The sequence below is a fragment of the Chenopodium quinoa genome, unplaced genomic scaffold (assembly GCF_001683475.1).
Source record: "Chenopodium quinoa cultivar QQ74 unplaced genomic scaffold, ASM168347v1, whole genome shotgun sequence".
Lineage (NCBI taxonomy): Eukaryota > Viridiplantae > Streptophyta > Magnoliopsida > Caryophyllales > Amaranthaceae > Chenopodium > Chenopodium quinoa.
In genome coordinates, this window is record NW_018743548.1 from 235,693 (window position 1) to 260,941 (window position 25,249).

General features: G+C 35.9%; 2 protein-coding genes and 1 non-coding gene across 3 annotated transcripts; 1 reads left to right on the forward strand and 2 right to left on the reverse strand.

Annotated features, from left to right (window-relative positions):
* Positions 1-217: 217 nt before the first annotated feature.
* On the reverse strand, positions 218-16,626 carry LOC110740233. Its single transcript, XM_021920719.1, has 19 exons — positions 16,337-16,626; positions 16,124-16,198; positions 15,174-15,293; positions 15,048-15,088; positions 12,539-12,750; positions 10,541-12,390; positions 8,652-8,867; positions 7,967-8,557; positions 7,622-7,854; positions 7,329-7,539; positions 7,012-7,167; positions 6,391-6,548; positions 6,101-6,293; positions 5,306-5,694; positions 4,931-5,111; positions 2,364-2,596; positions 1,378-2,023; positions 779-857; positions 218-611 (listed from the first exon to the last, which is right to left on the reverse strand). Exons 1-19 carry the CDS (start codon positions 16,589-16,591, stop codon positions 355-357), a joined length of 6,096 nt encoding a protein of 2,031 aa, XP_021776411.1. The 5' UTR covers positions 16,592-16,626; the 3' UTR covers positions 218-354.
* A 1,054-nt stretch (positions 16,627-17,680) lies between these two features.
* TRNAE-CUC lies at positions 17,681-17,753 on the reverse strand. Its single transcript has one exon. It is a non-coding gene; the product is annotated as a tRNA-Glu (tRNA).
* A 2,515-nt stretch (positions 17,754-20,268) lies between these two features.
* On the forward strand, positions 20,269-23,549 carry LOC110740235 (serine/threonine-protein kinase Aurora-2-like). The gene is made up of 9 exons (XM_021920720.1): positions 20,269-20,502; positions 21,059-21,175; positions 21,752-21,898; positions 21,992-22,087; positions 22,374-22,469; positions 22,569-22,665; positions 22,771-22,888; positions 22,973-23,045; positions 23,129-23,549. Exons 1-9 carry the CDS (start codon positions 20,467-20,469, stop codon positions 23,228-23,230), a joined length of 882 nt encoding a protein of 293 aa, XP_021776412.1. The 5' UTR covers positions 20,269-20,466; the 3' UTR covers positions 23,231-23,549.
* The last annotated feature ends 1,700 nt before the right edge of the window (positions 23,550-25,249 follow it).

Here is a 25,249-nt window from a genome sequence, read left to right on the forward strand (position 1 = left end):
GAAAGGAGCAAGAACCAATAGGATAGTACTCTGAAGTTGTATTTTTAGTAATTTAAACAGCGAAATTGTGACCAATTTGATTATTATGTTACACATAACCTTAAGGATTATAAAACGAAAGCAACATTAAAAAACATTCCACATACAACTGAGCCGACCGTGTGATTTTGTCATTTGGAGATTTGATTTGCCAAATTCCAGATAGATTGGGTTCCTAGATAGACTTGCAGAAGCGAAGTAGATACTCAAAATGGAGGGAGTAGATCATATACAATGTGAACGCGAAAATCGCCTTATTTCACTCAATATATATAAATAATGCACAAAAAGGCCAGATTCATCATGTCAAAAATTTCAATCTCTTTCAGGTTCTGCGTCACTATTAAGATCAAAAGTTCTCCTTTCTGAGACAGTAGTATTATTACAATGGTGTAGTTGTTGAGCTGCGGATAGAATCTTTTGGCTGTCATTTGTATTAGGGGAAGTGTTTGCTCCCGAACTTTTACTTGCTTCAGGCAAAATGGAAGATTGTGTATCAGCTAATGGAGCGATTCCTGCAGTTTCACTACACCCAACATGACTTGCCACGCTGTCTTTACAGCCACCAACAACTGGTGTAGCAATACAAAGAAGAAACAATTGGAGAAAGAAAAGAATTTAGAAGCATGAGGAGACCATAAAGAAAGGTGGCCTTTTACCCATAGATAATACAGCATGTAGAGACCTTTTTGTCTTTTAACAATAAGGTTCATAAAATTCATCAATAAGATTTACATACCTGACTGAGCAGTTGGAACAGTTGGCATGCTGGTGGTGGAAGCCGAGGATAAGGCATTGCTTGCTTTTTTGCTTTTTGTCTGGGATAAAAGCATAGCATTAGGTAAAATGAAATTTAAGGTGCAGAACATAACGAAAGAGATTTAGTGGCTCAGGAATTACAATATACAAAGTATAGTTCTTCAAATTACTCAGATTATATCAGTTTTTTAAATCTTTTATTTTTATATATACAATAAGCATTTGAGCAGTAGAGCTCCCATCTAAAAGAAGCTTGCATAGAAAGATGTTTAATTAATAAGCATTAATGACGAGCATGTATTTATTTGAGCTTTGGGCTGTAAACGCTAGGATGAGCCTGAGCTTTGTTCTTGTGTGAGCTAGCTTAGGTTGTATACAACTCAAGGATATATAGCTTTCCCTTAAAATTTTACTCTGTATCCAATTTCATCCAATGGAAAACTTACCAAAATCTAAAAATACAAGGTCACAAGTGCATGCTAAAATACTGAACACAATAAGTTTGCTGATATGAATTATGAATGCATAATTACAAATAAATAAATGATAGCAGAATACGGCAAAATATAGTTCATGTACCTTAACATTTTCTTCGCAGTACTTGACAACAGCAGAGATACTTGGGCATCGTCCGTGCAATAGTGTGTATGCCCACATTAAAAGTTTCCGTGGTACACTCACATCGACAATTTCAACCCCATCTGCACTATGGTTAAACTGCCCAGTTGTGATCAGTCGAGCTGGAACCCAGAAGAGATTCAAACCAGATAGGAGTACTATCGATGAACTATCACGATAAAAGCTGTAAGTAGATCTCAACAGAGAATTTGCCGTTTCCAGATTTTCCTCTGAAGCTTTCTTGACTACAACATGCTCAAAATTTGACAATAATGTATTCCATTTTGTTTCAAGAATTGCAAGGTGAGCTGAATTTCCAAACGAAGGATACCAGAAATCATTGGTTCGCAAATCTAGACACAAAAGCTGCTCATTGTCTGAAGCAGTTGCTTCACCACAGGCACTAGAATGCAATGGTGTGATCTTAACAAGATTGATTACAAGAGATCTGCACCAGGCAACAGAAGCATGTTTGAAAACCCCAGAGCAGCTGCTATCATTTGAAAGTTTTGGATTTCTGCAACGTTTCCGTATCTTCTCATTTAAGCCTTCAAGGACTTCAAGCTTGACATCTTTCTCCAATGAATATAGATATTGGTGGAGATAACTGCATTAAGAGCAGATAAGGGGCCTTAGTTTAAAAGTGAATTCATGATAATTTTGAATTTGACTGCTAATATCGAGTACAATAAGGGGCCTTAGTTTAAAAGTGAATTCATGATAATTGATTACATAGGAGATAACATTAAAGTCAAGCATATTTTTGTGATAGTCTCCATGAAAAATTTAGAATACTGAAAAATATAAAATTGAAAAGGAAAAGAAACAAGCAATAGTAGCATGTAGATATCAAAATAAGCTTGCTGAAGACCGATAAAATAAATTAGTTGTTTTTTTTTTTTTTTTTGTTGGAGGGGAAAAGAAATAAGTAGTTGAACATAAATTACCCATATAATGTTCTTTCTGATAATTCTGGGCACTTAATTTCTGTCGAACTGCAAATATCAGGCCAAAGGCTTGCCTGCTCCATGAACAAAGTAAACATTTTCTCAAGTATCTGCTCAGGAGAGCTTTTTGCAGCAGTAGAGGTAGCACCATCAGTTGATGACATGGATGAGATAAGAGTCTTTAAGTACCTCCCAAGAGCCACAGGAACCAGATCTTCCAAGCATAAGGAGAACTGGATTCAAATAATTTGTTAGATAATATTTCCTTTCTTTCCAGACCAGCGGGCACCAGAAGCCCAAAAATATGTGCATGCCCACAAATGAGGAAAGGAGGTATAACACAAAGGAACCCAAAAAGTGTTCCTCCTCCATGCCGATAACATAAGTTCATGTTGACATTAACATCAAGAAGTTCAATATTTATTTTGGTTAAGCAACTGTTAGCAACAGTTCGGATATTGAAGGAAATGAAGAAGAGCTGAAAATGATGATTTTGATTTATAGAAATTACAGAGATTTGTGATAGATATCAAGAATTTGAGAGACTTGATACTCTCCCAAAGCCGACTAAAGCTAAAATCAACTTCTCAATTCTTCTCATTGCTCTCTCCCCTTTAATCTCTACAATATAAAAAGTCCCCCTTTTCCCCTTTAATCACTCGCTTTCTCTCCAAGCTAATCCTCACATATTATGCACCACCAATATTATCCCTTTCCCTACATCCAATGCAAAGCAATGGTATAGTGGAAGACTGGTCATAGAGAAGTGCGCAGGATCACACCATCACATTATCCCTCAAAAAGAACAGGACTGGAGGTATAGCATTATAAGTTAAGAAAATGATAAGTTCCTATATATACATGAGGGCAGAGTTTGTTCAGGGCTGTCAAGCAAAGGATAAGATCAGAGGCAATACAGGAATATCACAGATAGGTAGTTACTATTTCAAAGTCATTCCTTCTCTCTTCTCTCATTAGAATACAAAAGGTGACACTCTTATACGACTGAGTAAGTAGCTTTAAAAAGGTTTCACAACATTTTATGTTAATAAATAATAGCTACTCCCTCATCCGGAATTGACAGTTTTAGATGAACATTTAAGGTCAAGGTATGCTTTTGACCATCTTTAACTTACAGTCTTACATTATAATATTTCTAGTAAGTTAGTAACTTTATAGAAGATGAACCAAATGAGTTATATTAAGATTATCACTGATCAAATATTGAGAGTTACAACTATTGCATTCTTATTTCAGACAGTCAATTTCGGACCCGAGGAACATGTTTTCATGATTTGGTAAACTTAGTAATTTCATAATGTTGGACTTTTATGAGAGCCAGAAATTTGAATAACTGTGCCATCTTGACTTTTTCAACACTTGACCTGATCTGGTTTCAATTCTTATGAAATAAATTAAGAGCCACCTTCCCCGCCCCCCTCCTTTTTTAATCTCTCCCAGTCTCTAACCACTGGGCCAAGTGGAAGGCTTGGCCAGGAACCCCTAGATCCATATTCCTACGAGTAACTTTTTCAAATCAGCAATGTAGGCATAGCTTTAATCTTATAAGTGAATATTGGCATCAAAATCTCCATAACATAAACAACAGAGAAAAGAAGAAAATAGAAAAAAATCTCTACTTTGTTAAGACAAACTTCAAACCCGGCCTTTCCTTTTCCTTTTTCCAGGACTAAGGAGGAAAAAAGGCAAGAGAAATCCAACTAAATACACGAGCTATATGACTTCTACAGAAAGAACAATGACCCTAGATTTCATAAGCCAAAAATTAAAACAAGACAAAGAAGGAAAATTAAACAAGAAGAAAGAAAAGAAACTGGATTTTTAAAATTCCTTCAACTTGGGTAGGAAGCATGAATCTTGATGAAATGGCAGCCTAGGATAAAATGATGCCAAAGCCTAGGTGGAGGGGGATGGATTCAAAGTTGCTTGTCTTCATTGTGTTCGTTGGGTGCTAGTTAATGGCTGGCTCTATTAAGTTTTAAAATTCTATAACTTTTCAGATCTCTGAATCTCAGCACTTAAGGTACAGTTGTCAGTCCCTAGAGGAATAGATGGGATGAAAGCTGGACTCACACTTCAGAAACAAACCCTTTCAAGTATAAAGGATGGGAAATCGGCTAATTTTCATGAAATCAGCTCTAGAATGTGGTTGTGTTGTGTTAGATGAATAGTCCAGCTACAATTTTGGAGCATTTGCACACACCCCATGTGAGATTTGTTAGAATTTAGGAGTGAAATCTATAAATTTTATGGAGGTCAGCCTTTTCTGCTCTTATTCGAGTGAGTTGCTAGGGGCAGAATCTCAATATGTAGTAGCTTCTCTTCACAGAAGAAAGTAATTAAAACAACCCATCTGGCCCCACTCAATTGAGAATATCTCTTAATCATATGTACAACAAAGTTGGAACATTGTTGGTCTTCAATCCCAGTAACTTCTTTTGTTTCTAATTTAGCCTAGTATTCATTATAAATTAATACTAATTAAAAGGAAGAGATCATAGGCAACAGTACAACATGAGAAAACTAAAAGAATTAATCTACATTACCCGCTTATCTGCTCGGATAGTAACATATGCCCGATCAAGGGTGCAAAGGTCTCCAGTCTCCTCCAGGAGCTTCAAATAGAATAGCAAGTACTTCCTTATGCAAGTTATAAATTTTCTAGAACTTTCTGGCAAGTTAACTTCAAGGACCTTTTTGCTCCCAGCAACAGCAGGTGCTTTTCGTCTGATACCAAAGACAAGACAGGCAAAGCCCCTTTAAATGATTGTACAGCCTATAGAATACCCACAAACTTTTCATGAAGTCTCAAAATAGTAAATTGGGCAACAAATGCTAAAATTTTTACCCCACATAAATGAAAGGCATCATCAAGATTAAGGAGGAAAGGTATATTAATACAGAATGGATGGAGTTTAAACCTTCCTTTTTTTGCAGAGCTATCAATCTCCCACATGTTAATTGTAAAGGAAGAGCGTGATGACTTGAAGCAAAAAGACATCTCATCCTTTGCCTTCTGAAGATCCCCAATTCCACCTCTTTTGTAAAATCCTTGAGCAAGCATGTATCTAGCTTTGTGAAAATGCTTAAGATCCCCTTCCACACATATCTCAAGAGCAGAAAGGCAATCATTGTACAGCATGTGCCAGGGTTCATCCAATTTATGAGCTTTCTCATGGTTAAGGCCATCATGACCAGATAGGATATTCTCCTTCATATCAATTTCTGGCAACTGTGGCCTTTCTACTTTATCAAAGATATTCATTACTTTCTCTTTGGTGGTCTGATTGAAGGAATAAGCTGCGAAAACCTAGATCAAATAGAGCAAAGTCAATTTGCAAAGACTTCAAAAGATAATTTCAGAAACTGTCCAGTGAAGGCTGAAAAGACATATGAGCCAGCAAATCGAGCTTAATTAACAGTATTCCTCAAAGATGCCATGCAAGTGCAAAGACTTTGAGGAAACATGGCATGATAGAGTCAAGACCTACAAAATCACACTATTTACAGAAAGTTCACAGTTTATCAGGTAAACTTTATAAAAACTGATGATTATTTTAGGATGGAAAGAGCAAGATAGTCACACTGCTAGCAGATTAAGAAAATAGCTTCTGAACATATCCTTCCAGTCAAAACATCCCTGTCCATGCCTTTACATAGAATTGGTTGAAAAAATAAAAAATAACAGCTTCTATATAAGATAAATGAGATACCACCTTAAGATCTTCAACATTTGCCCTCTGACATGTGTGAAGTAATTTCAAGCGAGAAGCATGCATCCTATAAATCGCATCAACTGCTGATGGGTTTATAGCAATAGCCTTTTCATAATATGAGAGTGATAGCTCTGGGGAACATTCCAGCTTTTGACAAATTTTCCCCAAATAAAATGCATGTGACCAATCCTGCCTAAACCACAGATCAAAACCCATAAAATTTCCAGAACCAATTCCAAAATTAATAAAACAGGGTATAGATGATGAGGAACAAAAAGACCAGAAGGTACCTGTACGCAAAAGCCTTCTCAAAATGTTTCTTTGCATTTTTACAAAACATCATCCAAGTTGCATCTTTAATTGGCGCAACAGATCTTTGATCATAAAATGGTACTACATTCTGAAGACCATCATAATACACCAGTGCCAACATCTCGTGTATCTCACTCTGTAGTTTACATCGGAAGGATAGCAAAATATAAGAAAGTCAGACCTTGTAGGGTGCCAGTACCTCTAGAAAAAACTGAAAAATAAAATAAAAGAAGAAACTTCCTCCAACCCTCTCCGCGCCCCCCCCCCCCCTCTCTCTCTCCCCAACACCCTCCAATTGGATTGAGAAAAATTTAGTTCTCAAGATAGTATGCATCATAGACTCACTTTGTCATTCCCTTCCTTGACTGTGTGACTAACAATCTAAGCGTCATGACAATCAGATACTCAAATCGAAAAAAATATGGATACTACTACACTACTAGTAGCTGATAAACTCTTACACTTCAATGTCCCAACCTTTACACTTTTGTTTTGAGGCAAGAACACTATACATCTTGGTCAATACAAGGAAGTATGATGGTTGTCAGCTTAAGAAGCTTACCCACAAGGTCAAAGCCATGCCAAAGAAGGCATATTACCTGTTGTTCTGAAGTCTTAGCCAAAGCCAAACTCATTAATAGGCACCGTCGGCTCCTCCTCCTACTTGTCTCCACTCTTTGAGGCAATGAAGCATTCTTTCTCCATCCAGTTACATTTATATTCTTGCTCCCATCATTTAGCAATAAATCTACCTCCTGTTTCAACAAAGAGAGACATTCCTTCAATATACAACAGAAAATATCCCTTTCTTCTCATTTTTCTAAACTAACATTTGCTCATAGAATTAACAGGGGTTAAAAAAAAACTTGTTAAAGAAGGCTTCGGTGGTTTTGACAATAAAACAGATCTGTCTTACCTCATCATAAACATTGGCAAGACGCTGCCAACTCTCAAATCGCAAAGGATTAAATAATATATCATACTTTGAAACATTTGCATTTTGCTCAACATAGTCCTCCCCTTCCTTGGTGAGGACAAAGCCAGGCCATTTGTCAGTAGCACTTGCTTCCTCAGACTGAGCCAAAAGATAGTACAGGTCGCTATAAACCTCCATATAAGGCTCACAGCTGTAGTCAAAATATCACTAGTAAAGATTTATTGAAGAAGAAAGCAAGGGAATAAACTCAAGTAGCAATGCAATTAATTTACCTTCCTATTGAAATCTTTTTCTGGTTGAGGATTCCTGTATCAAGAAATATAGCTTTGACTATTGATTCGAGAAATTCATCAGATCCTGCCACCTCTGAGAGTTTATCTTCACAGAGATTTGGATCATCCAAATATTTATCAATAGGATTTCCAGCAAGAACATCATCTGGTGGCTGCGGAAAATGTTTGCGTATGGCTCTCAGCACTCTTCGGAGCTTGAGCAGCCCTGTTTTCTGAAATGAATGATATTGCAAGCAACAAACATAGAAAAAAAGAGTAGTGACAATAAGTATGCATATGGGCTATTATTTTAAAACATACAGAGTGATTAAGAAAGAAACTGACAGTTGAAGCCTTTGCATATGGCAGTATATATTTGAACACATCAGCACACTGCTCTTTGGACTGATAGTCTGCCTGACTAGTGTTTCTATGCACTGCCAAATCATCCTCAAAGCCTGATTCAGAACGGAGATTTAGACCATAAAGACAAAAAAAGCACTGATTCAAGGCATTATCAATTGCTGATTCAAGTTCTTCTCTTTCATCTTCAGAAAGTTCAGACCCGGCAGGAGAATCCGGCTTGCTTTGTTCTTCCCCATTGCTCAATTTGTTGATCGGAACATCCTCTATGCCATTTCCCTGCTCGCTTTCAGCAGAGGAATAAGTATCTGGAACTATCAATTCATTAGGTCCTGTAAAGACTTCCATAGATGAACTAATTCCTGCACTTGGCCCATCCGCAGACATCCTTGCATCATCATGAGATCCATTAGATTCTTTGCTCAAAGAATGGTGACTAGACTTAAGTTTTATAGCCAACAAATGTTTAATAGCAAGTTTAAGAAATGTTCCATCCACCCCTTCGCCATCTTCACCAACACAACACAACCCATACTCGGCAAGCACATCATGGATTGTTAAAATTAAATCAACCTGATACAAGATGGGTAAAGAACATTGAAGAATTTGCAAAATTGCATGAACCTTAGAAAAATGATCTGGAGAAGATTTTGCACAGATGACTCACTTGAGTTTTAATGGGGATTGTCAGATCCAGGTGTTGAAGCTTGCAGAATGCAATGGCTGCATTGACAAAGAAACATTTTCGCTTCAATTCTCCATGATCTGGACTCGAGACGCCAGAAGGTTTCTTGCAAAAGCTCATTCGTGCAATGTTGCACATCAGTGCCAACAACAAAGCCTGGATATCAGCAATACTGTTTCTTGGGATATTGATATCCCTCTGCAACAATAAATTCAGATATAAGTAGCTGTAAAAGTAACCTTCAAAGCTAGTAGAAGCACGCACATATACAAAAACGGATAATTACAGATTTACCGCTACCATTTCCATGATCTTGTGTATTATTCATAATTTGCATAAACAACTAAGCTAGAAAAAGTGGGTGTCATTAGGATCTAAATTGTCATATCTTAAATTGGTTGAACATTGAATAGTTAAAGCTTGCAAAAGCTAAACATGCATATATAACCACATAATGGTATCAAGATTCAACTTCTACTATGACGTGATCTGTAGATAAAGGGATCATCAATTAACCTTGAGTTGATAGACTTCAGCACAGACACAATACTATCAAATTTGTCATTGGAATTTGAGGTATCTTAAGGTTTATTAGAAAAAAGTTGCCTAGTAAAATAATGCAAGCCATAATTAAGTTGGAAAATTTACGAGTATAATTTCTTTATACACAACTAATTTAGTAATAATGTGCCTGCTACCATTAGACATGCCAGGGAGAAATGAGAAAAGGTTTTTTTTTAAGCCAACATGCACAACAAATTCAAGGCACAATGAACCACACACCCTTTCACAATAAGAAAGCAAACAAATATCTTTGAATGGTACTTTTTCTAAATTAAACTCCAGGTAGTTAATTAATAAAAAGTTCAGAACAGCATTTAAGTAATTGATTGATTAAAAAATTCAGCATCACATTGTTCTATGACAAAGTATACTGTATAGCCCAGAAGGTAATTGGCTAAAACCACACCAAATTACAAACCATCAATATCAGATTAGCTTTCCATAATATCTTTCTTCATCCATTTCATAAGCTACAGAAACCTATATCTCTTCCCACTTGCCAATACACAAGTTGATGGTGTGTATGCATATGAGGATATTTTAAAACTCATCCCAAAACCTAATAGGACAACGTTGTTATTCCTTTTTTTGGTTTGGGTGTGTGTGTGTGTGTGTGGTGGTGGGGGGGGGGGTGGTGGAGGTTGACAGGAAAGAGGGAGCATACAACACTCGATCAACAGCAGCACAAAAACTGACTTCACAAACTATTTAACTTATCTGGAAGTATGACACCGATTTCAACTCCCACCAAATGCACTTAGCTGCAAAATACTACTAGGAAGTAGAAACATGTTATGTAACATAGATGGTTTCTTACAATATCTCCTATGTAAATAAACATTTAGAAAGACCTTTCCTTGAACAGAAAATTTTAAGAATTACGAAGTATTATTTTGGTATGGTGTAAACTCACCTCCAGCGCGGCAGCGCCAAAGCAACATATATATAATTTCCGAAAAAAATCACTTGTTAAAATATTCTAATGCTCGTGTTAGGACATGATACATTATAGAGATTTGGGACATTTTAACACTATATACTCAGGTTCCTTCAAGATATCTGTGTTTTAGAATGACATAATACTCTCTTTATGCTTATCTCCTTCCACAGAGGTATTTGTTATTTTGTTACAAGTTCTTTAATAATGCTGCCCTCTCCAATCAATTATGCACAGATAAGGATGTAAATCAATAGAGACCCTCTAATCTTTTGCTCCCAACAAAATTATAGCAACTTTTTTTTTGCTTGGTGAGACTGAACACGAAGGAAAAGTATGGCAAAGGAATTAATAAGGATACGGTCATTACCAGATCTCTGTGTTGATCAATGAAATTCTTCACCTGAGATGCACATTCTGAAATTGCCTTGACTTGCTCTGCAATTGAATCAAAATAGTTGTTTGATAAAGTATCTTTTGATTCTGTTCCATAAGACATTACTTTTCGAGCCGTCTTCTCACAAGATAGATCACATGAGGCAACAAAGTCTTCCATCCCAGCTGCAACCATGAGTAATTGGAGTTTGCGTTTTTGACAATTCAGGTATACCTCCACATTCAGAGGATTGACCTTTTCACAGGCTTTGATCAAAACATCTAATGCTGATAGTTCACTAGTGGTAACTCCCTCATATTTATCAGTTGCAGGTGCAACATCCACATCAACCCCTTTTGTGGACAACAAAAGTGGAGCAAGCAAGGCTATGCAATCCATATACATTTCTTTCTCGAGCATTTCAGCAACATCATTCTTCAGCAGAAACTGAACTTCTAACAGATTAATTTCATGTAGTATTTTATCAGTAGTCAACTCTTTATTAACCTTGCAGTGAGGCAATTGAACAGAACCAGGTATATCGTTCAAGTTTCTGTTGTTTTCTAAAAGGGATAAAGAAACTGAAAACTCTTCATGAGCCCTCAATCTATTACCTTCCCAGATCGACACAAGACCGCTTAACCAATAAAATCGTACCCAAAAAGAACTTTTCTCAGTCAAAATGCGTGCATGCACTGATGATTTTGGCCGCTGAGGACAGTCAGAGGAACCTTGAACACAGTCTTCAGTAGTCTCACCATCCTTAGAGCAACCTTTACCCCAATTAACACCCAAATCCACAGGCCATTCCAGAGCAACTGATTCTACAATTTTTGATAGATGGAAGGATGCCTCATGCATAAACTCAGCCATTTTAGATGAATTGGGTGAACATGATCCCAGATCATGATATAACTCAGCCAGAAAGAGACTGCATTCAGGCGTTCTATCACATCCCCAAAGCCTCGTCAATTTTTCCATCTCTAAAAATTTCATAAATGCATCACGATATAAAAGTTCTCTTTTTGCAACCTCTTCCAAAAGCAAATGTCCCAAGTGATGAGCCCCATAATTTTTTGAAGTTTGAGTCACAAAATTTTGTACATCTTGCCATTCATTCTCCAGAGAATGAATTGAAGAGTAATCCAAATCCTTAATCTGCTGTCCACTTATGATGAAAGGTTGTAAAGAATGAATTACAACTTTCTCCATGTCTTTATTCCCAGAAAATTCTGCATCTTCCTTTCCTGTTTTCTGACTCCTAAGGCTTACCAAACGAGTGCTTCGTCTTTCATATATTTGTTCTTCAGAATAATGCAATTCTTTTCTATCAGTAATATTTTCCTCTCTTGTATCACAATCACCATTTGAGATGTTTTGAGAAGAAGAGACGAAAGGCATTTCGGCATCTTCCTGTTTTGAAGATAAGCAGATTGCTATTCTCATATTTCCAGACAAATTAGAATTTTCAACTGCTGTCTCAGAATTTGATCCATCAAGTGAATTCAAGAGTCCCAAGATAATATCTGCAAGAGCTGTCCACGAGAGTTCATTAAGCTGTAATTCAATCGTCTGATTCAACCTCTTTGGAACATTGTCCATGTCCAGATCACTGTTAGATGCTTTTCTCTTGTCAATAAATTTAAGTCTGGCATGCTCTGGTTCCAGCTTATCAATGCCTCTAGGAGCAAAAGGTACTGGTTCTGACTCTTCGATAGTTCTCTTGACGTGTGAAGCTCGAGCATGCGATGGCCAATGGCGCAAAATTAATTCTGCAACAGCAAGGCTTGCAACTTCATCTCCAATAGCAATAAGCACCTCTAAAAGTTTCTCCATGCAATTCCCTGAATACACCATTAAAAAAGGCAAAATAACGTTTCTTTCTTGACAAATAGAAAAGGCAAAAGTACTTGTAGAAGCAGCAAACCAGTTCAATTAATAGCATGTATCAGTAAAGAACGTCAGCTGTAAAAGGGACCGAGTAGTGCTTACAATTGTTAGGACTGCAAAAAAGCCCTTGCTCAAATGCCCATCGAGATATACTCAATAAACCCATGGAACAAGCCAGTGTACCCAGCTGATTCCAGACAACAGAATCTTTAGTATCAATCTCCACTGCTTGCAGATAACAGTGCAATGCACTTTCATAATGTGCAGAACCTTGTTGCAAGAAAACAGTGGCAAGGTTCTTCAGGGCCAAAAACCTATCAGAAATGAGATTAAAAAAATAATTAGAAAATGAATAAAAAATAAGATTAAAAAATGAATCAACATGGATATATCTCGTGGAACTGCTAAATGACTGGCCGGATGACATTAATCAATAAAAAAGCAATACATTGCTGCAGATATCTATTTACTCAAAAGGCCATAAACTTTAAGGAATTTAATAAAAGTGGAGGATTGTATCATCATAAAATGCTTACATTACATTTATCCACTTAATGCCTTGTTCTCCTCAGCTTATTTTTGCTAACAAAAAAAAAAAAAAAAAAAAAAGGTATTTTTTCTAAACTTAACTTACTTTTGCTGATCTTGACTCATTTTTACGAACTTATTTTCTTTGAACAAAACTCATTTTTGCAACTACTATATAAATAAGTTGAGGAGAACATAGCTTAAATCCATCATTATTTTGTCAAAACACAGAGCTATGCATCTCTCATCAACAGATTGAGGATAGCAGAATTACATGATGACGACCACTTTATACATATGGCTGAACGGTTGAACCTAAAAATTATTTTTGATGTATGAGCACAAGCTTAAATTCTATGAATATCAATCTTTTGCAGCATGTCAAATACTGCATAGGAGTAATAATCAGTAACATCTGGACCTCTCTAGCTCCCAATGCCATACTTTATAATAATTACCCTATAGTTAGCATTTCACTCTATAAACAGATAGCCTTAATCAACTATAGATTTAGCATTTCTAAGTATATTACCTGTAACTCAGTTAGACATGCCGCAATAAATTAGGGACTGTTTTGATTCAGCATTTTCTGAATTAAGAATACTATTGCAAAGAGATGGTTCCCTTCTATTATCTTTTGATTTTACTTTATTTGCATTTTTCCTCCCCTTTATAAATAATCAGCCCCACCAAGCATCATTAACATTGATTATAATCCCCACTTTGGGGTTAAGTTTCCCTTTCTAGGCAAGACAAAAAGTGAAAATCAAAATAAGAAGAAAGTTCGTCCTTGCTATCATTGCTTCCATGAAACTATAAATGACCATGCATAGGGGAGATGCAGAGGACAATACGTCAAAAATCTCATTGTGGCCATGATATTCAAGCCAACAAACCAACAATGGTCTGATGCATAACACAACTATAAATGGCCATGATCTGTTGTTTTACCATAACCCCACCCCCAACACAACTTCTGAGTTCTGATGCACCAGGCCACTATAAATGAAGATGGGCCAAGGGGTTCAATGAAGGAATTCCATCTTGAATGAGGTCATGATGGTAACATGGTCGCAAAACCACTATTGCAAGCAATGTGGATGGTTGTCCCCGCAGTTGCAATCAAATATCAGGGGTCAGAGTAGGTTCCAAAACCTTATAATGTGGTGATGCACCCAGGACCAAACCCTAGAACTTATCTATTTAAAACTTCTTAAAAAAAACCAGGGGAGGAAAAATGGTGTGAAAAACTAAGTTAATGAAGTACACAACGAATAAGCCACAAATCAGGTCACAAACTGTAGTTCTTGCTTAATAAAGATTACCTGTTAACCACGGTGAAAAAAGGGTTGACACTAATGATGGTATACTGGTAGGAGGATGAGAGAGGTTCAAACAGACAGTCAGACATTAAGAGAGTTATATACAGTTAACAATTTTAACATTATTTTGATCTAAGGGTCCAGAATATGGATCTTATCCATACTAGTTGAATTTTTTAGTTAGCTCCAGATCAATGAAGAAATGGGGAAATTAAATTCCAATAATTATATACCAAACTTAAAGCCAATGCAAGAACTAAACTTAGTTATATAAACAGCACACAACTTCTGGGAAAGGTGACTGCAAAATTTTATAATTACTGCTGGTGTCTGGTAACTGTTAAAAAATATGATGCTTCAAGTTCTAGCACCAGAGTTGCATGGGAGAGGTAAAGTCTTGCATGATTACAAAAACAAGCACTCTTCACAAGTCACAACCTTTAGAGAAGATGGAGTATGAGATAAACGATACAAATTTATAATATGAAATAAAGTAAATTGTAACCAAAAATTGTTCAATAGATTATAAGAGGATATGATACAGTTTATTTAAAACGTAGCTAGGTCATACAGTCAGTTCATAATCATGAAGAAAACTGTACAAACCTAGAGGAAAAGAAAAAAAAAGAAGGGAAAGATAAGAAGGCAATGATTACTCTAGGAAGATACGGATCTAAAACGAATTGGAAAACGACCAAAGCATACACACATTCACGCAGAGAGATATTGTGTCAGTATATTAAGGGGTTGCAACAGCTTACTTGAGTTGTAAGAGATGGCCATCACTTGCAGTACTCTCCACCTAAGGATAAAAATGACCTCATGACTCCTCATCCAAGCTTACAAGGAAGCTATACTTATATCAAAACATATGAGTGAAGAATCACCTGAGTAGTAGACACCAAAGGATCTTTGACAACAGCTTCCAGATATTCACGTGCCTTTTTATAGTCTTTAGCTTGCAACTTCAAGAGTCCATCATGATAAGTTTGCGTAAGGTGGAACTCCTGTACCGAACAGAATCATGAGAGTGAATTTTGTTTGAAAAGGATGCCTCATCTACTATGGTCAGAATTCAAGAACACAAGGAGCTAGCTTAACATAAGGAGATTTAGAATTAAAAAAAAAAAAAACTAAGTTAACAAGAACCAACTATAAATCAGCACCAAATCCTTAGGTCCTCATGTTAAAAACTAACAAGGCAATAAAAAAAACTAAGTTAACAAGAACCAACTTTATTTTGTTTTTTTCTTTAGAAAACTCATTTCATCCAAAATCCTATGCACACCAATTTTATATATATTGAAATCCCCTCTTTTAATTGAGAAAACTCACATAACTAAAGTAATTAACAGCATACAACTTCAATAATCAGCAAAACGCCCTTTACAATGATATCATAACAGCACAACGCCCTTTAAAATAATATGAGTATTATATCAGCTTATTTAAAGTCACATTGTCGGCCAAATTAGGGTTTCATCAGGAAAAGTTCTAAAATGCATCAGATGATCAGACCCAAAACAACCTAAACTGCCACAGCCGAAAACACAAGTCACCCTCAACTTTACAAGAAAATTTTCACCAACAACATATGATAATCTACCAATCAACCAGATAGCTATTATAGTATCAATCACAGAACTCAGAACAAAATTCAAATATCAAACACAAAATATAAGCAATGCCCCTCACAAATATCTCAAACATGATCAAATGAAAAAACCCAAAAATAATATAGCACAAAAAACAGAAATTAGTATAAAAGGGCAGCATAAATTGATAGAACTAAATAAACCCAGATAATAAAAAGTAATTTAACCCCAGAAAAGGGTACCTGAGCTTCCTTGGTAGGAGCTAATGGCTCCCACTGGTTCTTCGAATCTGTATCATTAATGGCGGAAATTGCAAACTGCAAAAAAAAAGGATGTTTTTAATTTTTCACATATTTTCAGCATAAAATCGATTTCAAGCCCAAATTATGATTCAGTCGATAAATTAACATGAACAAAAAATGATGACAAAATTACTAATATATGATTCAAATTACCATTGTTCCTGATGTTGTGTGATTGTAGGGTTTATAGAAATTGAACAGCCATAGTTGGAATTTGGGAATTGCTAGATTTGTTCGTAAATTTTTTTTCTGGAGTCGGGAGAATTTTAGGCGCGGAATTGAGTGCACAAAAGAGTTAAGAACTGGAACTTGGTATTTTTGGCAACTGAAGTTTTCGTCCGAAAAATTACGGGGTTTGTCTTTTTTGGGAAACAAGAGAATGAAGATAGAGATTAGTAAATGGGACATTATTTACACTAATAAGTAATAACATTATGCATCTTTATAGAAACTCTTTGGCAAAATTATCCAATAACGAACGTTTTCGTATCGGCATGTGTGAAATATAGTATCGGTATGTTTTACATGTAATATATATTGATGCATGAATTATTATGCCGACATGTGAGATGCACACGCTGATTATGAGATTATACGAAACACTATGGTCTTGCATGATTTTTGCCAAAGTAAAAAAATATTTGGTAGCTTTTAAAAAAAAAAAAAAATTACAGTGGTAGAACACAAAAGATTTCACAAAATTAGAATGACAGTAAAAGTAAGTCTACACTATTTGCTAGTTGGTGTATTCATACTAAGTTATTACCTACCTACTTGTTTGGAAACAATTACCTACCTACTTTTAAAACAATGCAATACTGTTGTAAAACAGACTTCACCCCATTAGAGAGCTTGATAACAATATAAAACCTCTTCCATTATGCGCTTCCACCTACTCCGTACTAAGAACCTCCTTATTCCATTTTTTTGGACCAAGTTCCTTAATGACAAGCTAATTAATAGTTGACAATAAGCTTGCTTTTTAAAGGCACATCGATGGAAATTGAACCAAAAACCTTTGTTTTGTTTGCCTTTATTGTAGTTACCATTGAGCCACAGTTCATCCATATCATTTTATTACTGAATATTAGTACATACGAAGTATTATTGTATATATTTTAAAGTTTATATGAGGCTCTAATTGAGACCTGGAAATATGTTTTATACTATATCATGCCCCTTTAGAAGTGTGGATACAACATGAGCCCTCTTCATACTCAGCGCTTAATATTCTATTTGGAAATGGGGGGTGAATGAGATTCGAACCTATAACCTTTGTGTCACGTTGACTCTAATACCATGTTAAAGGACCAACTCAACCAAAAACTTAAACTAATAGTTGATGCCCGAAAATATGTTTTATATTCTATCATATATTTCACTTTGACTATTGAAACTACTTCACTTTCTTTGACTATTGACACTATTTACTAATCTCATTTACTAGTTGTTGCTAAACACTGCCAGAGCCAGATTCGCAAAAAAATAAAAACAAAATTCCGTTGCCGGGACTTGAACCCGGGTCTCTCGGGTGAGAGCCGAGTATCCTGACCAACTAGACTACAACGGATTTGTTGATGACAGTTATAGTTTAATAAAATTTAACACTTAACATACGATTAATAAATATTTCTCAGATTAATATAAATTTATATAGTACCCCCCTCCAACAGGTGTTGGAAGACTTAAGAGATTATACAAAGGTTATAAATTCCTTCACACAAAGTAGTGTAATTTAATTTATGCAACATATAATTAATTGTCACTAGATTATTCATTTATATATTTATTATATATAGTGTAGTTTGAGCTATTAGTATAATGCATCGACAATAATAATTAGCATGAAATAACATAATTTTTGACAGTACAATTAACAAATTAATCAAAATACTTGGAACATATTTCAAAATCATTTCCTATTCATACACTTTTCTCACTACCACATGGCACATACAGCTTTAATTTGCCTTACCACCCAAAAAAAAAAAAAGATACTTCTTCTACAACCAAAATGAAAGGAAAAAACACTAAATCAAAATAAAACAACACAAAAAAGGGGGCGGTGCAAAAATAAAACCCTATAATATACTAAGAAGTTTGTGCTTGACTAGCTCGAAAAGTGCTATGATCAGTTGTACTACTAGTAGTAGTAGCCTCTTGAGCCTTATGTTGTACGTATTGCAAATTCTCCTTAGCCTTCTCCTTAACCTCCCAAGCCGCGTTACCAATCCTCATCCGAGCACTATCCAATTGATCAGCACCGGGCGGGTGCTTCCCCGTCGTATACTGATAAATCCACGACAAAGCCGATAGGGCCGCAACACCACACCCACCCGAGAACACGAAGCCAGATGCTATTAAAAAGGTTGTGATTAGGGCAGGAACGAGTATAGGACTAAAGAGTACTAGGACGGGTGTGGCTAATACAAGGGCTAAGACGGTGCCGGTTAAGGTGAGACCGGATAGGACTAAGAGGACGGTGCCGATGGTCGAGGCGGTTAGGAACTTGACGGTTTGACGGGTGGTTGGGCTAATTGGGTGGTGTTGGTGTTGGTGTAGCGGCCTTTGTTGTTCATAAGATGGCATGTTGGTTTGCATGTTGTTATGTTTGTGTGTTGTTTGGTGTTGGTTTTGTAATTTTGGCGAGTGTAGTAGTGTTTAAGATGGGAGGGAGTGTGAGTCTGTGAGAGGGATACATCGTAAGGAAAGGGGGTGTACGTGGAAGAGGGTTAAAATGAGGGTTTGGAATGGTGTGGCAAGTGTTTATTTGCATGCATGGGATTTTGTGGGAGTTTGACATGTGGAGGACTTGGTTCTTCCTTTGGTGTCACCATTAAATTATAAATTGTATATTGGTGTTTTTGGTGTTGGTGTGTTTGATTTTAGAATAAATGTTCCAGAGTACAAAATTTGTTGACATTAATGTATTTCCTCCGTTTTTATTTACTTGAAACAATCTTAAAATGAAAATATCATATATTCATATTACTTAATTAACCTATATTATGGTAGGCTTTTGATAGACAAATTGTCTAAAATTCCTCTTATAAAGTGCATATGGGGAAAACTTTTGTGGGTAATAAAGTAAGTCACATGCAACAAGGGCCACAAAAACACAAACTATAATTTCTCTCTCTTCTCCTTAAAAATTGTGTTATAGCCTATATGTTAAAATACATAGAAACGGAAAAAGTAATAAGTAGAGTTGTTCATCATCGGGTACCCATTTTGTGCGTTTGATTTTAGAATAAATGTTATATACAAAATCTATCGATGTAATAGTTAAGGGTGTTCATAATTAATCAGGAACCAAGAGTTCCGAGTTGTGAATTAGCCGGCTCATGACCTGACCCAACTCTCTTCATTTTTACCAAATTGGGTACATAACTCGTGAAATTATTAACAATAGAGAAACCCATTTAAAGATTTATAAATGAGACTCACTGTCAATACAACTCATTACATTCATCAAAATAAAAATAGAGAAAGTAATTAATTTTTTTAAATAAAGACATCCGACAAATTAAACTCCACTTGTCAGCATGTAAAACAAATGGAAGCAAATGTAAACCGATTTGCATTTACAAAGCTCTTAATTTTTACGTTTATCAACAATAAAAGGTTTGTCCACAAACATGTAAAAATGTAATACTCCGTATAAACCTCTAGACAAATCTTATTTAGTTCAACAATAAGAGGTTTGTCCACAAATTTGTAAAAACGTTATACAAACCTCTAGACAAGCCTTTTATTGCTATTGTCTTTAATGATACAAGCTAGATAGATCTACACAGAACTCCAAATCTTGTTTGGTTAAATCATTTCTTTCAAGATTTTTACTATATTATAGATGACTTAAGTAAATTATATTTCGGCTAAGATTTGGTTTTAATAAATTAATTAACAATTTTGAAAGAATAAATTAATTAACAATTACACACACACATTTGGTCAATAATTTCTTTGATCCAACTCAAACTCCATCACCACCGTCAATACAACTGTAAGACCTTAACAATCAATGGCCACAATACGCTAAGATCGACTCAAACACGCTCATCCTAATCAAATCAAACAAAGAAATTACAAAAAGGAAATTTGAATTGCCGAATAATTCTGATTGGACCACGTGTCCACCCCAAAAATTCGACCGTTGTAGAAAACATTCAATTTCTTCCCCTCCTAATCCTCCCTCCCCTCTCCACCGTTGAACAACCACTGTCATTTTCTCTCTTTCTTCTTTCTCTCTCTACTTTCTCTCTCTTATTTCTCTCTCTTCAATGGCGATTGCTGCGGAAAATCAGGCTGAGGAGAAGGTGAGTTAAAGATTTTGATTTTCAATTTCTCGGATTATTAAAAAGTTAGGGTTGAATTTGTTCTTGAATTGTGAAATTAGGATATTTTTGTTTGACAAACAATTGGTGATTTTTGATTTGCTTGAGATGATGCTAGGGTTTTGCAGAAATTGATGCTAAATTTTCAAATGTATAGTTTCTAATTTCTGGTGCTAATTTTGTTTCTTTGTTTCGATTTGTTCATTCTTTAGTACAGAAATTGAATTAAAAATTGGCGATAATTTTTGAAATTCGATGTATTTATTGAATCTATAGAATGAAGATTTATTGCTGATGAGTTCAAATTCATCTTTCCGTTTGATTCTATGCAATGTGCGAAAATCTGCACTTGATTCTTTGACATGCTTATATTCATTTCGATTTCGTTGTGATTTGCTAATTTCCACTTCGATTGGTCGATTTTGATGAATTGACTGATATCTAGTTTAGGAAGTCTGGAATTTTGAGGTTTATGGATTTTTTTTTTTTTTTTTTTTTTTTGGGTGCTGAATGTGTGTATCTGTGTGAGTTTATTCAGGCATCTGCAGAGGTTCCTGCAGCGGAGAAGCAACGGTGGGTGCTAAACGATTTCGATATCGGAAAGCCGCTTGGTCGAGGGAAGTTCGGTCATGTCTACTTGGCAAGAGAGAAGAGAGTATGCCATTTAATCTTGCTCCTTTTTTTTCAAGTAGGAAGTTTTAGTTGTAATGTTTCTGTTGTATGTCTAAATTGAATGATAATGCATAGACTTAATCTAACCTCGATATATGATGATCTAATCTTAATTCAAAACAAGTGTGAATAATAACTAAAATAAGCTAATTTCAAGAAATGATGATGAAAGAAAATCCACATAACTTTATATTAGGCTATTGCTTCAAACTATGGTATTGAATCTCGGCCGCATCACCCCATCACGGTGGCATGTAAATGGGAGGGTATACATAAGTTATCGAATCTCGGCTGCATAACTGCATCGCGATCGCATTGTATTGAAACTGTCAAGGATTTGCTTCTTTGACATCACAAGTTGAAAAAACACCAAATTTGAGTCTATTATCAATTACCTGTCATTAGCATAGTCATGTTTGATTTAATTTTGTTGCCTCATCCTCCATTTTTGTACACTGTGATTGGTGTTAAATGCACCTTTATTTATTATCCCTTTGACAAGATCTTGGCCTAATGGTGGATTTTGAGAATTTTACTAATTTGCTTATTATTGGAGCAGAGCAATCATATAGTGGCATTGAAAGTACTTTTCAAGAGCCAGCTAAAACAATCACAAGTTGAGCACCAGATTCGTCGAGAAGTTGAAATTCAAAGCCATCTTCGCCATCCAAACATACTACGTCTCTATGGATACTTCTATGATCAGGTACTGCTTTATGTTTATGTAATGATGTTGGCTAGCTCAGATGAGACATTGTTCCATACAAAGGTGAAATGACTCGATATATTATCTATGCAGAAACGTGTGTATCTGATTCTTGAATATGCACCGAAAGGAGAGCTGTACAAAGAGCTTCAGAAATGCAAGTACTTTGGTGAAAAGCGCGCAGCAACTGTAAGTTACTTCCATAGCATGTAATAAAATTTTGAAGTACTTGGTAGGAATGGTTCTAGGATGTCTGATCTGATAGCAATTCCAGCTCAGACTTATATGTTGTTCTTCATAATTTTCGAGTTGAGTTCAACACACCATATCTTACGTCTTTTGCAAAATTCCAAAGCTTGTTCGATAGCTATATGACAGAGGACAGCAATTGTACTTCTACTGATTTAAAGCCACTTCATTCAGCATGTCAAAAGTGCTAACTAGTGTCTTTTATACCTTTTTCATTTGTCTGCAGTATATTGCATCATTAGCCCGGGCTCTTATTTACTGTCACGGAAAACACGTGATTCACAGAGATATCAAGCCAGAGAACCTCCTTATAGGGGCACAGGTGACAAGCACAACTAGGCTTCCATTTTAGTTTTCCTCAGGCTTCCATATCCGCAAGATTTGTGCTAATATTGAAAATTGTACTGGTTTACTCTGTCAGGGGGAACTCAAGATAGCGGACTTTGGTTGGGCAGTTCATACATTTAACCGCAGGAAGACCATGTGTGGGACACTTGACTATCTTCCTCCAGAGATGGGTATGCATTCTGTGAACAATCTTGATTACAGCAGAATTTTTAGAGTGTTTATTTTGGGTTAGATATTCACATGATTTATTTTGTGCTTCCTATTTGCCTTGACAGTTGAGAGTGTAGAACATGATGCAAGTGTTGACATATGGAGCCTTGGCATCCTTTGTTACGAGTTTCTGTATGGTTTCCCTCCTTTTGAGGCTAAAGAACATTCAGACACATATAGGAGGTGAGAACATAAATGTTGTCTGTTTGAAAGAAGTAATCTTGTATCAGCTCCCATTAACATAAAAAAGAACACATCTTTCTGCAGGATTGTGCTAGTTGATTTAAAGTTTCCCCCCAAACCCATTGTATCTTCAGCTGCAAAGGACCTGATTAGTAAGGTAAGCATCATTTTATAGTGCTGATAAATCGTTTTTCAAACCTGCAATATCTAAGTGACCCCTCTTACCCTCATCATAATCAGATGCTCGTTAAAGACTCAGCAGACCGTCTTCCATTGCACAAGCTTCTGGAACATCCTTGGATAGTACAAAATGCAGATCCTTCAGGTCTTTACAAGTTCTAATACGTGCTCTTTGGCTCCATAGTGATACGCCATTATAACAAGAACAAGTACTTAATTTGTAAAATTTTCATCTAATGCATGTTTCCTAGGATGGCTAATCTGTATAATAACCATGTCTGATGTCCCCTCTAAATTTATGTAGCTGCCATCCTCCTAGGGGTGTAGACATTTTTCAGGTGAATATTATTTGTTCTCCATATTATATTGTAGCTATAAGAATTCTTTTGTTCGTTTATTACAGATCTATGCTCTTATATGTACTAAACTCAAAGGCTAGGATAATAATATATCGAATATAGATCACTCTCTCAAGTGCTTCTCCTCTATTATTTGATGGGCTATTGCTTTTTACAACCAGATCAAACATATACTGTACATTATCGGATCATCCCCTCGAGGGATTACACCTTGCAGTCATTTTCTCTAGTCCTATTCCGAGTTGAAATCATGTCAAAAAAACAGCAGATTGCTATGGATACCAACAGTATTGAGTAAAACTAAGCTACTTAAAAAGGCCTGCCACCTTAACAACTTCAATTCTTCCATGGAAAATTTTTCCTATTCTCAAACAGTAGTTTGCATTTGGGTTTGAAACTATCAGCATATCCCATTTGGAAATGTGGTCTTTCCCTTCAATTTGTACTAACGTTTTTACTTTCTCTGTTCTTACAACAGAGTTTGCTGTATCTTAAATACTAACTACAAAATTAGTATATGTAACACCAAAACTAAACTATAGTTTACACTGGGGTCTTTAGCCTATTTGCAACATAATTGGTTTCAGTAGAGTTGAATGAATATTGTAAACAAAAAGCAGTAATTGTCTTGTATGAGAATGGAACTTCTTCGCATTAGGTTGAATGACACTGAATCAAGGTAGCCCTCTTACAATTTTGAGAGCAGCATATATAAAAATAGTAGAGAAAAGGAATTCGATGCAACGAATGGACCCAATAATATAAGCACTTAAGCCACAGTGATTAACTGATTTGAAACCATTGACCCCTGCATCCAAAACCTGCCAAATGGTTATCCGACTTATCCCACAGACCAATCTCAATGAATCTGAACTCATAGGATAATGGATTTCTTAACTGTTTGAATCTTGAGAACATAACTAGGCCTTGAGTATTAACAGTGCCTAAATGCTATGTGAGTAGAAACAGGTGAGCTTTTATTCATGATGCATGCAAGGAACTATAAAATGATGCGTCCAACAAAGACTGCACAGAATATTAGAATAAGTTCTAGCAAGAGCTATTGCTATAAGCAGAAACAGAAGCCAACTCCGGGAGCATTCACCTCACAAAGGAATCAAGAAGGTAGAATAATTGATATAGGGAAGATGCAACACAAAACTATAAAAGTATATGCTCAGAATGATGGAATCTAACCTCAATATCTCAGGATATAGAGCACGAAGTATCAGATGACACCGTCATCTCACTTTCCTGCTAAATACAAGAAGGTAAAATAGACTAGGGAAGGAAGTGATAACCTGAAAATCATGAAAAAGAGAACTGCCCAATGCCTAATATCTATGGAGAATAAAGCAGGGCATCAATCAAAGCTATCAACTTAAAGAATGTATTTTGATGTACGAATTTGGTGCAGGACCTTTTACTGCACAACACATTTTGTTATTCTAAGCTCCCTTGATCTCCAACCTCAACAAACCCCCCCCTCCCCCCTCTTCCCCCTAACACACAGTCACATACTAATATACTATACTAATTATTCGAGGCACATTCGAAGAATGCTCCATCGTTTGCATAATGTTTCATAAAAAACAACAATTTATACCTACCAACTGCAGTAGCACAGAAGATGATGGCGAACATGATCATTGCTAATGCAGAGCTCGATTTGATCTAATGCTTACAAGTAGCACAATTACCTCAATTTTTTTTATGCCAGTATTTCACATAATTATCCCTCTGTTCCTCTTTACAGTTACCCTCCTAGCCAAATAAATAATAAAAACAGGTGTAAATTATTACTAAGAAGAATCCGAGATTA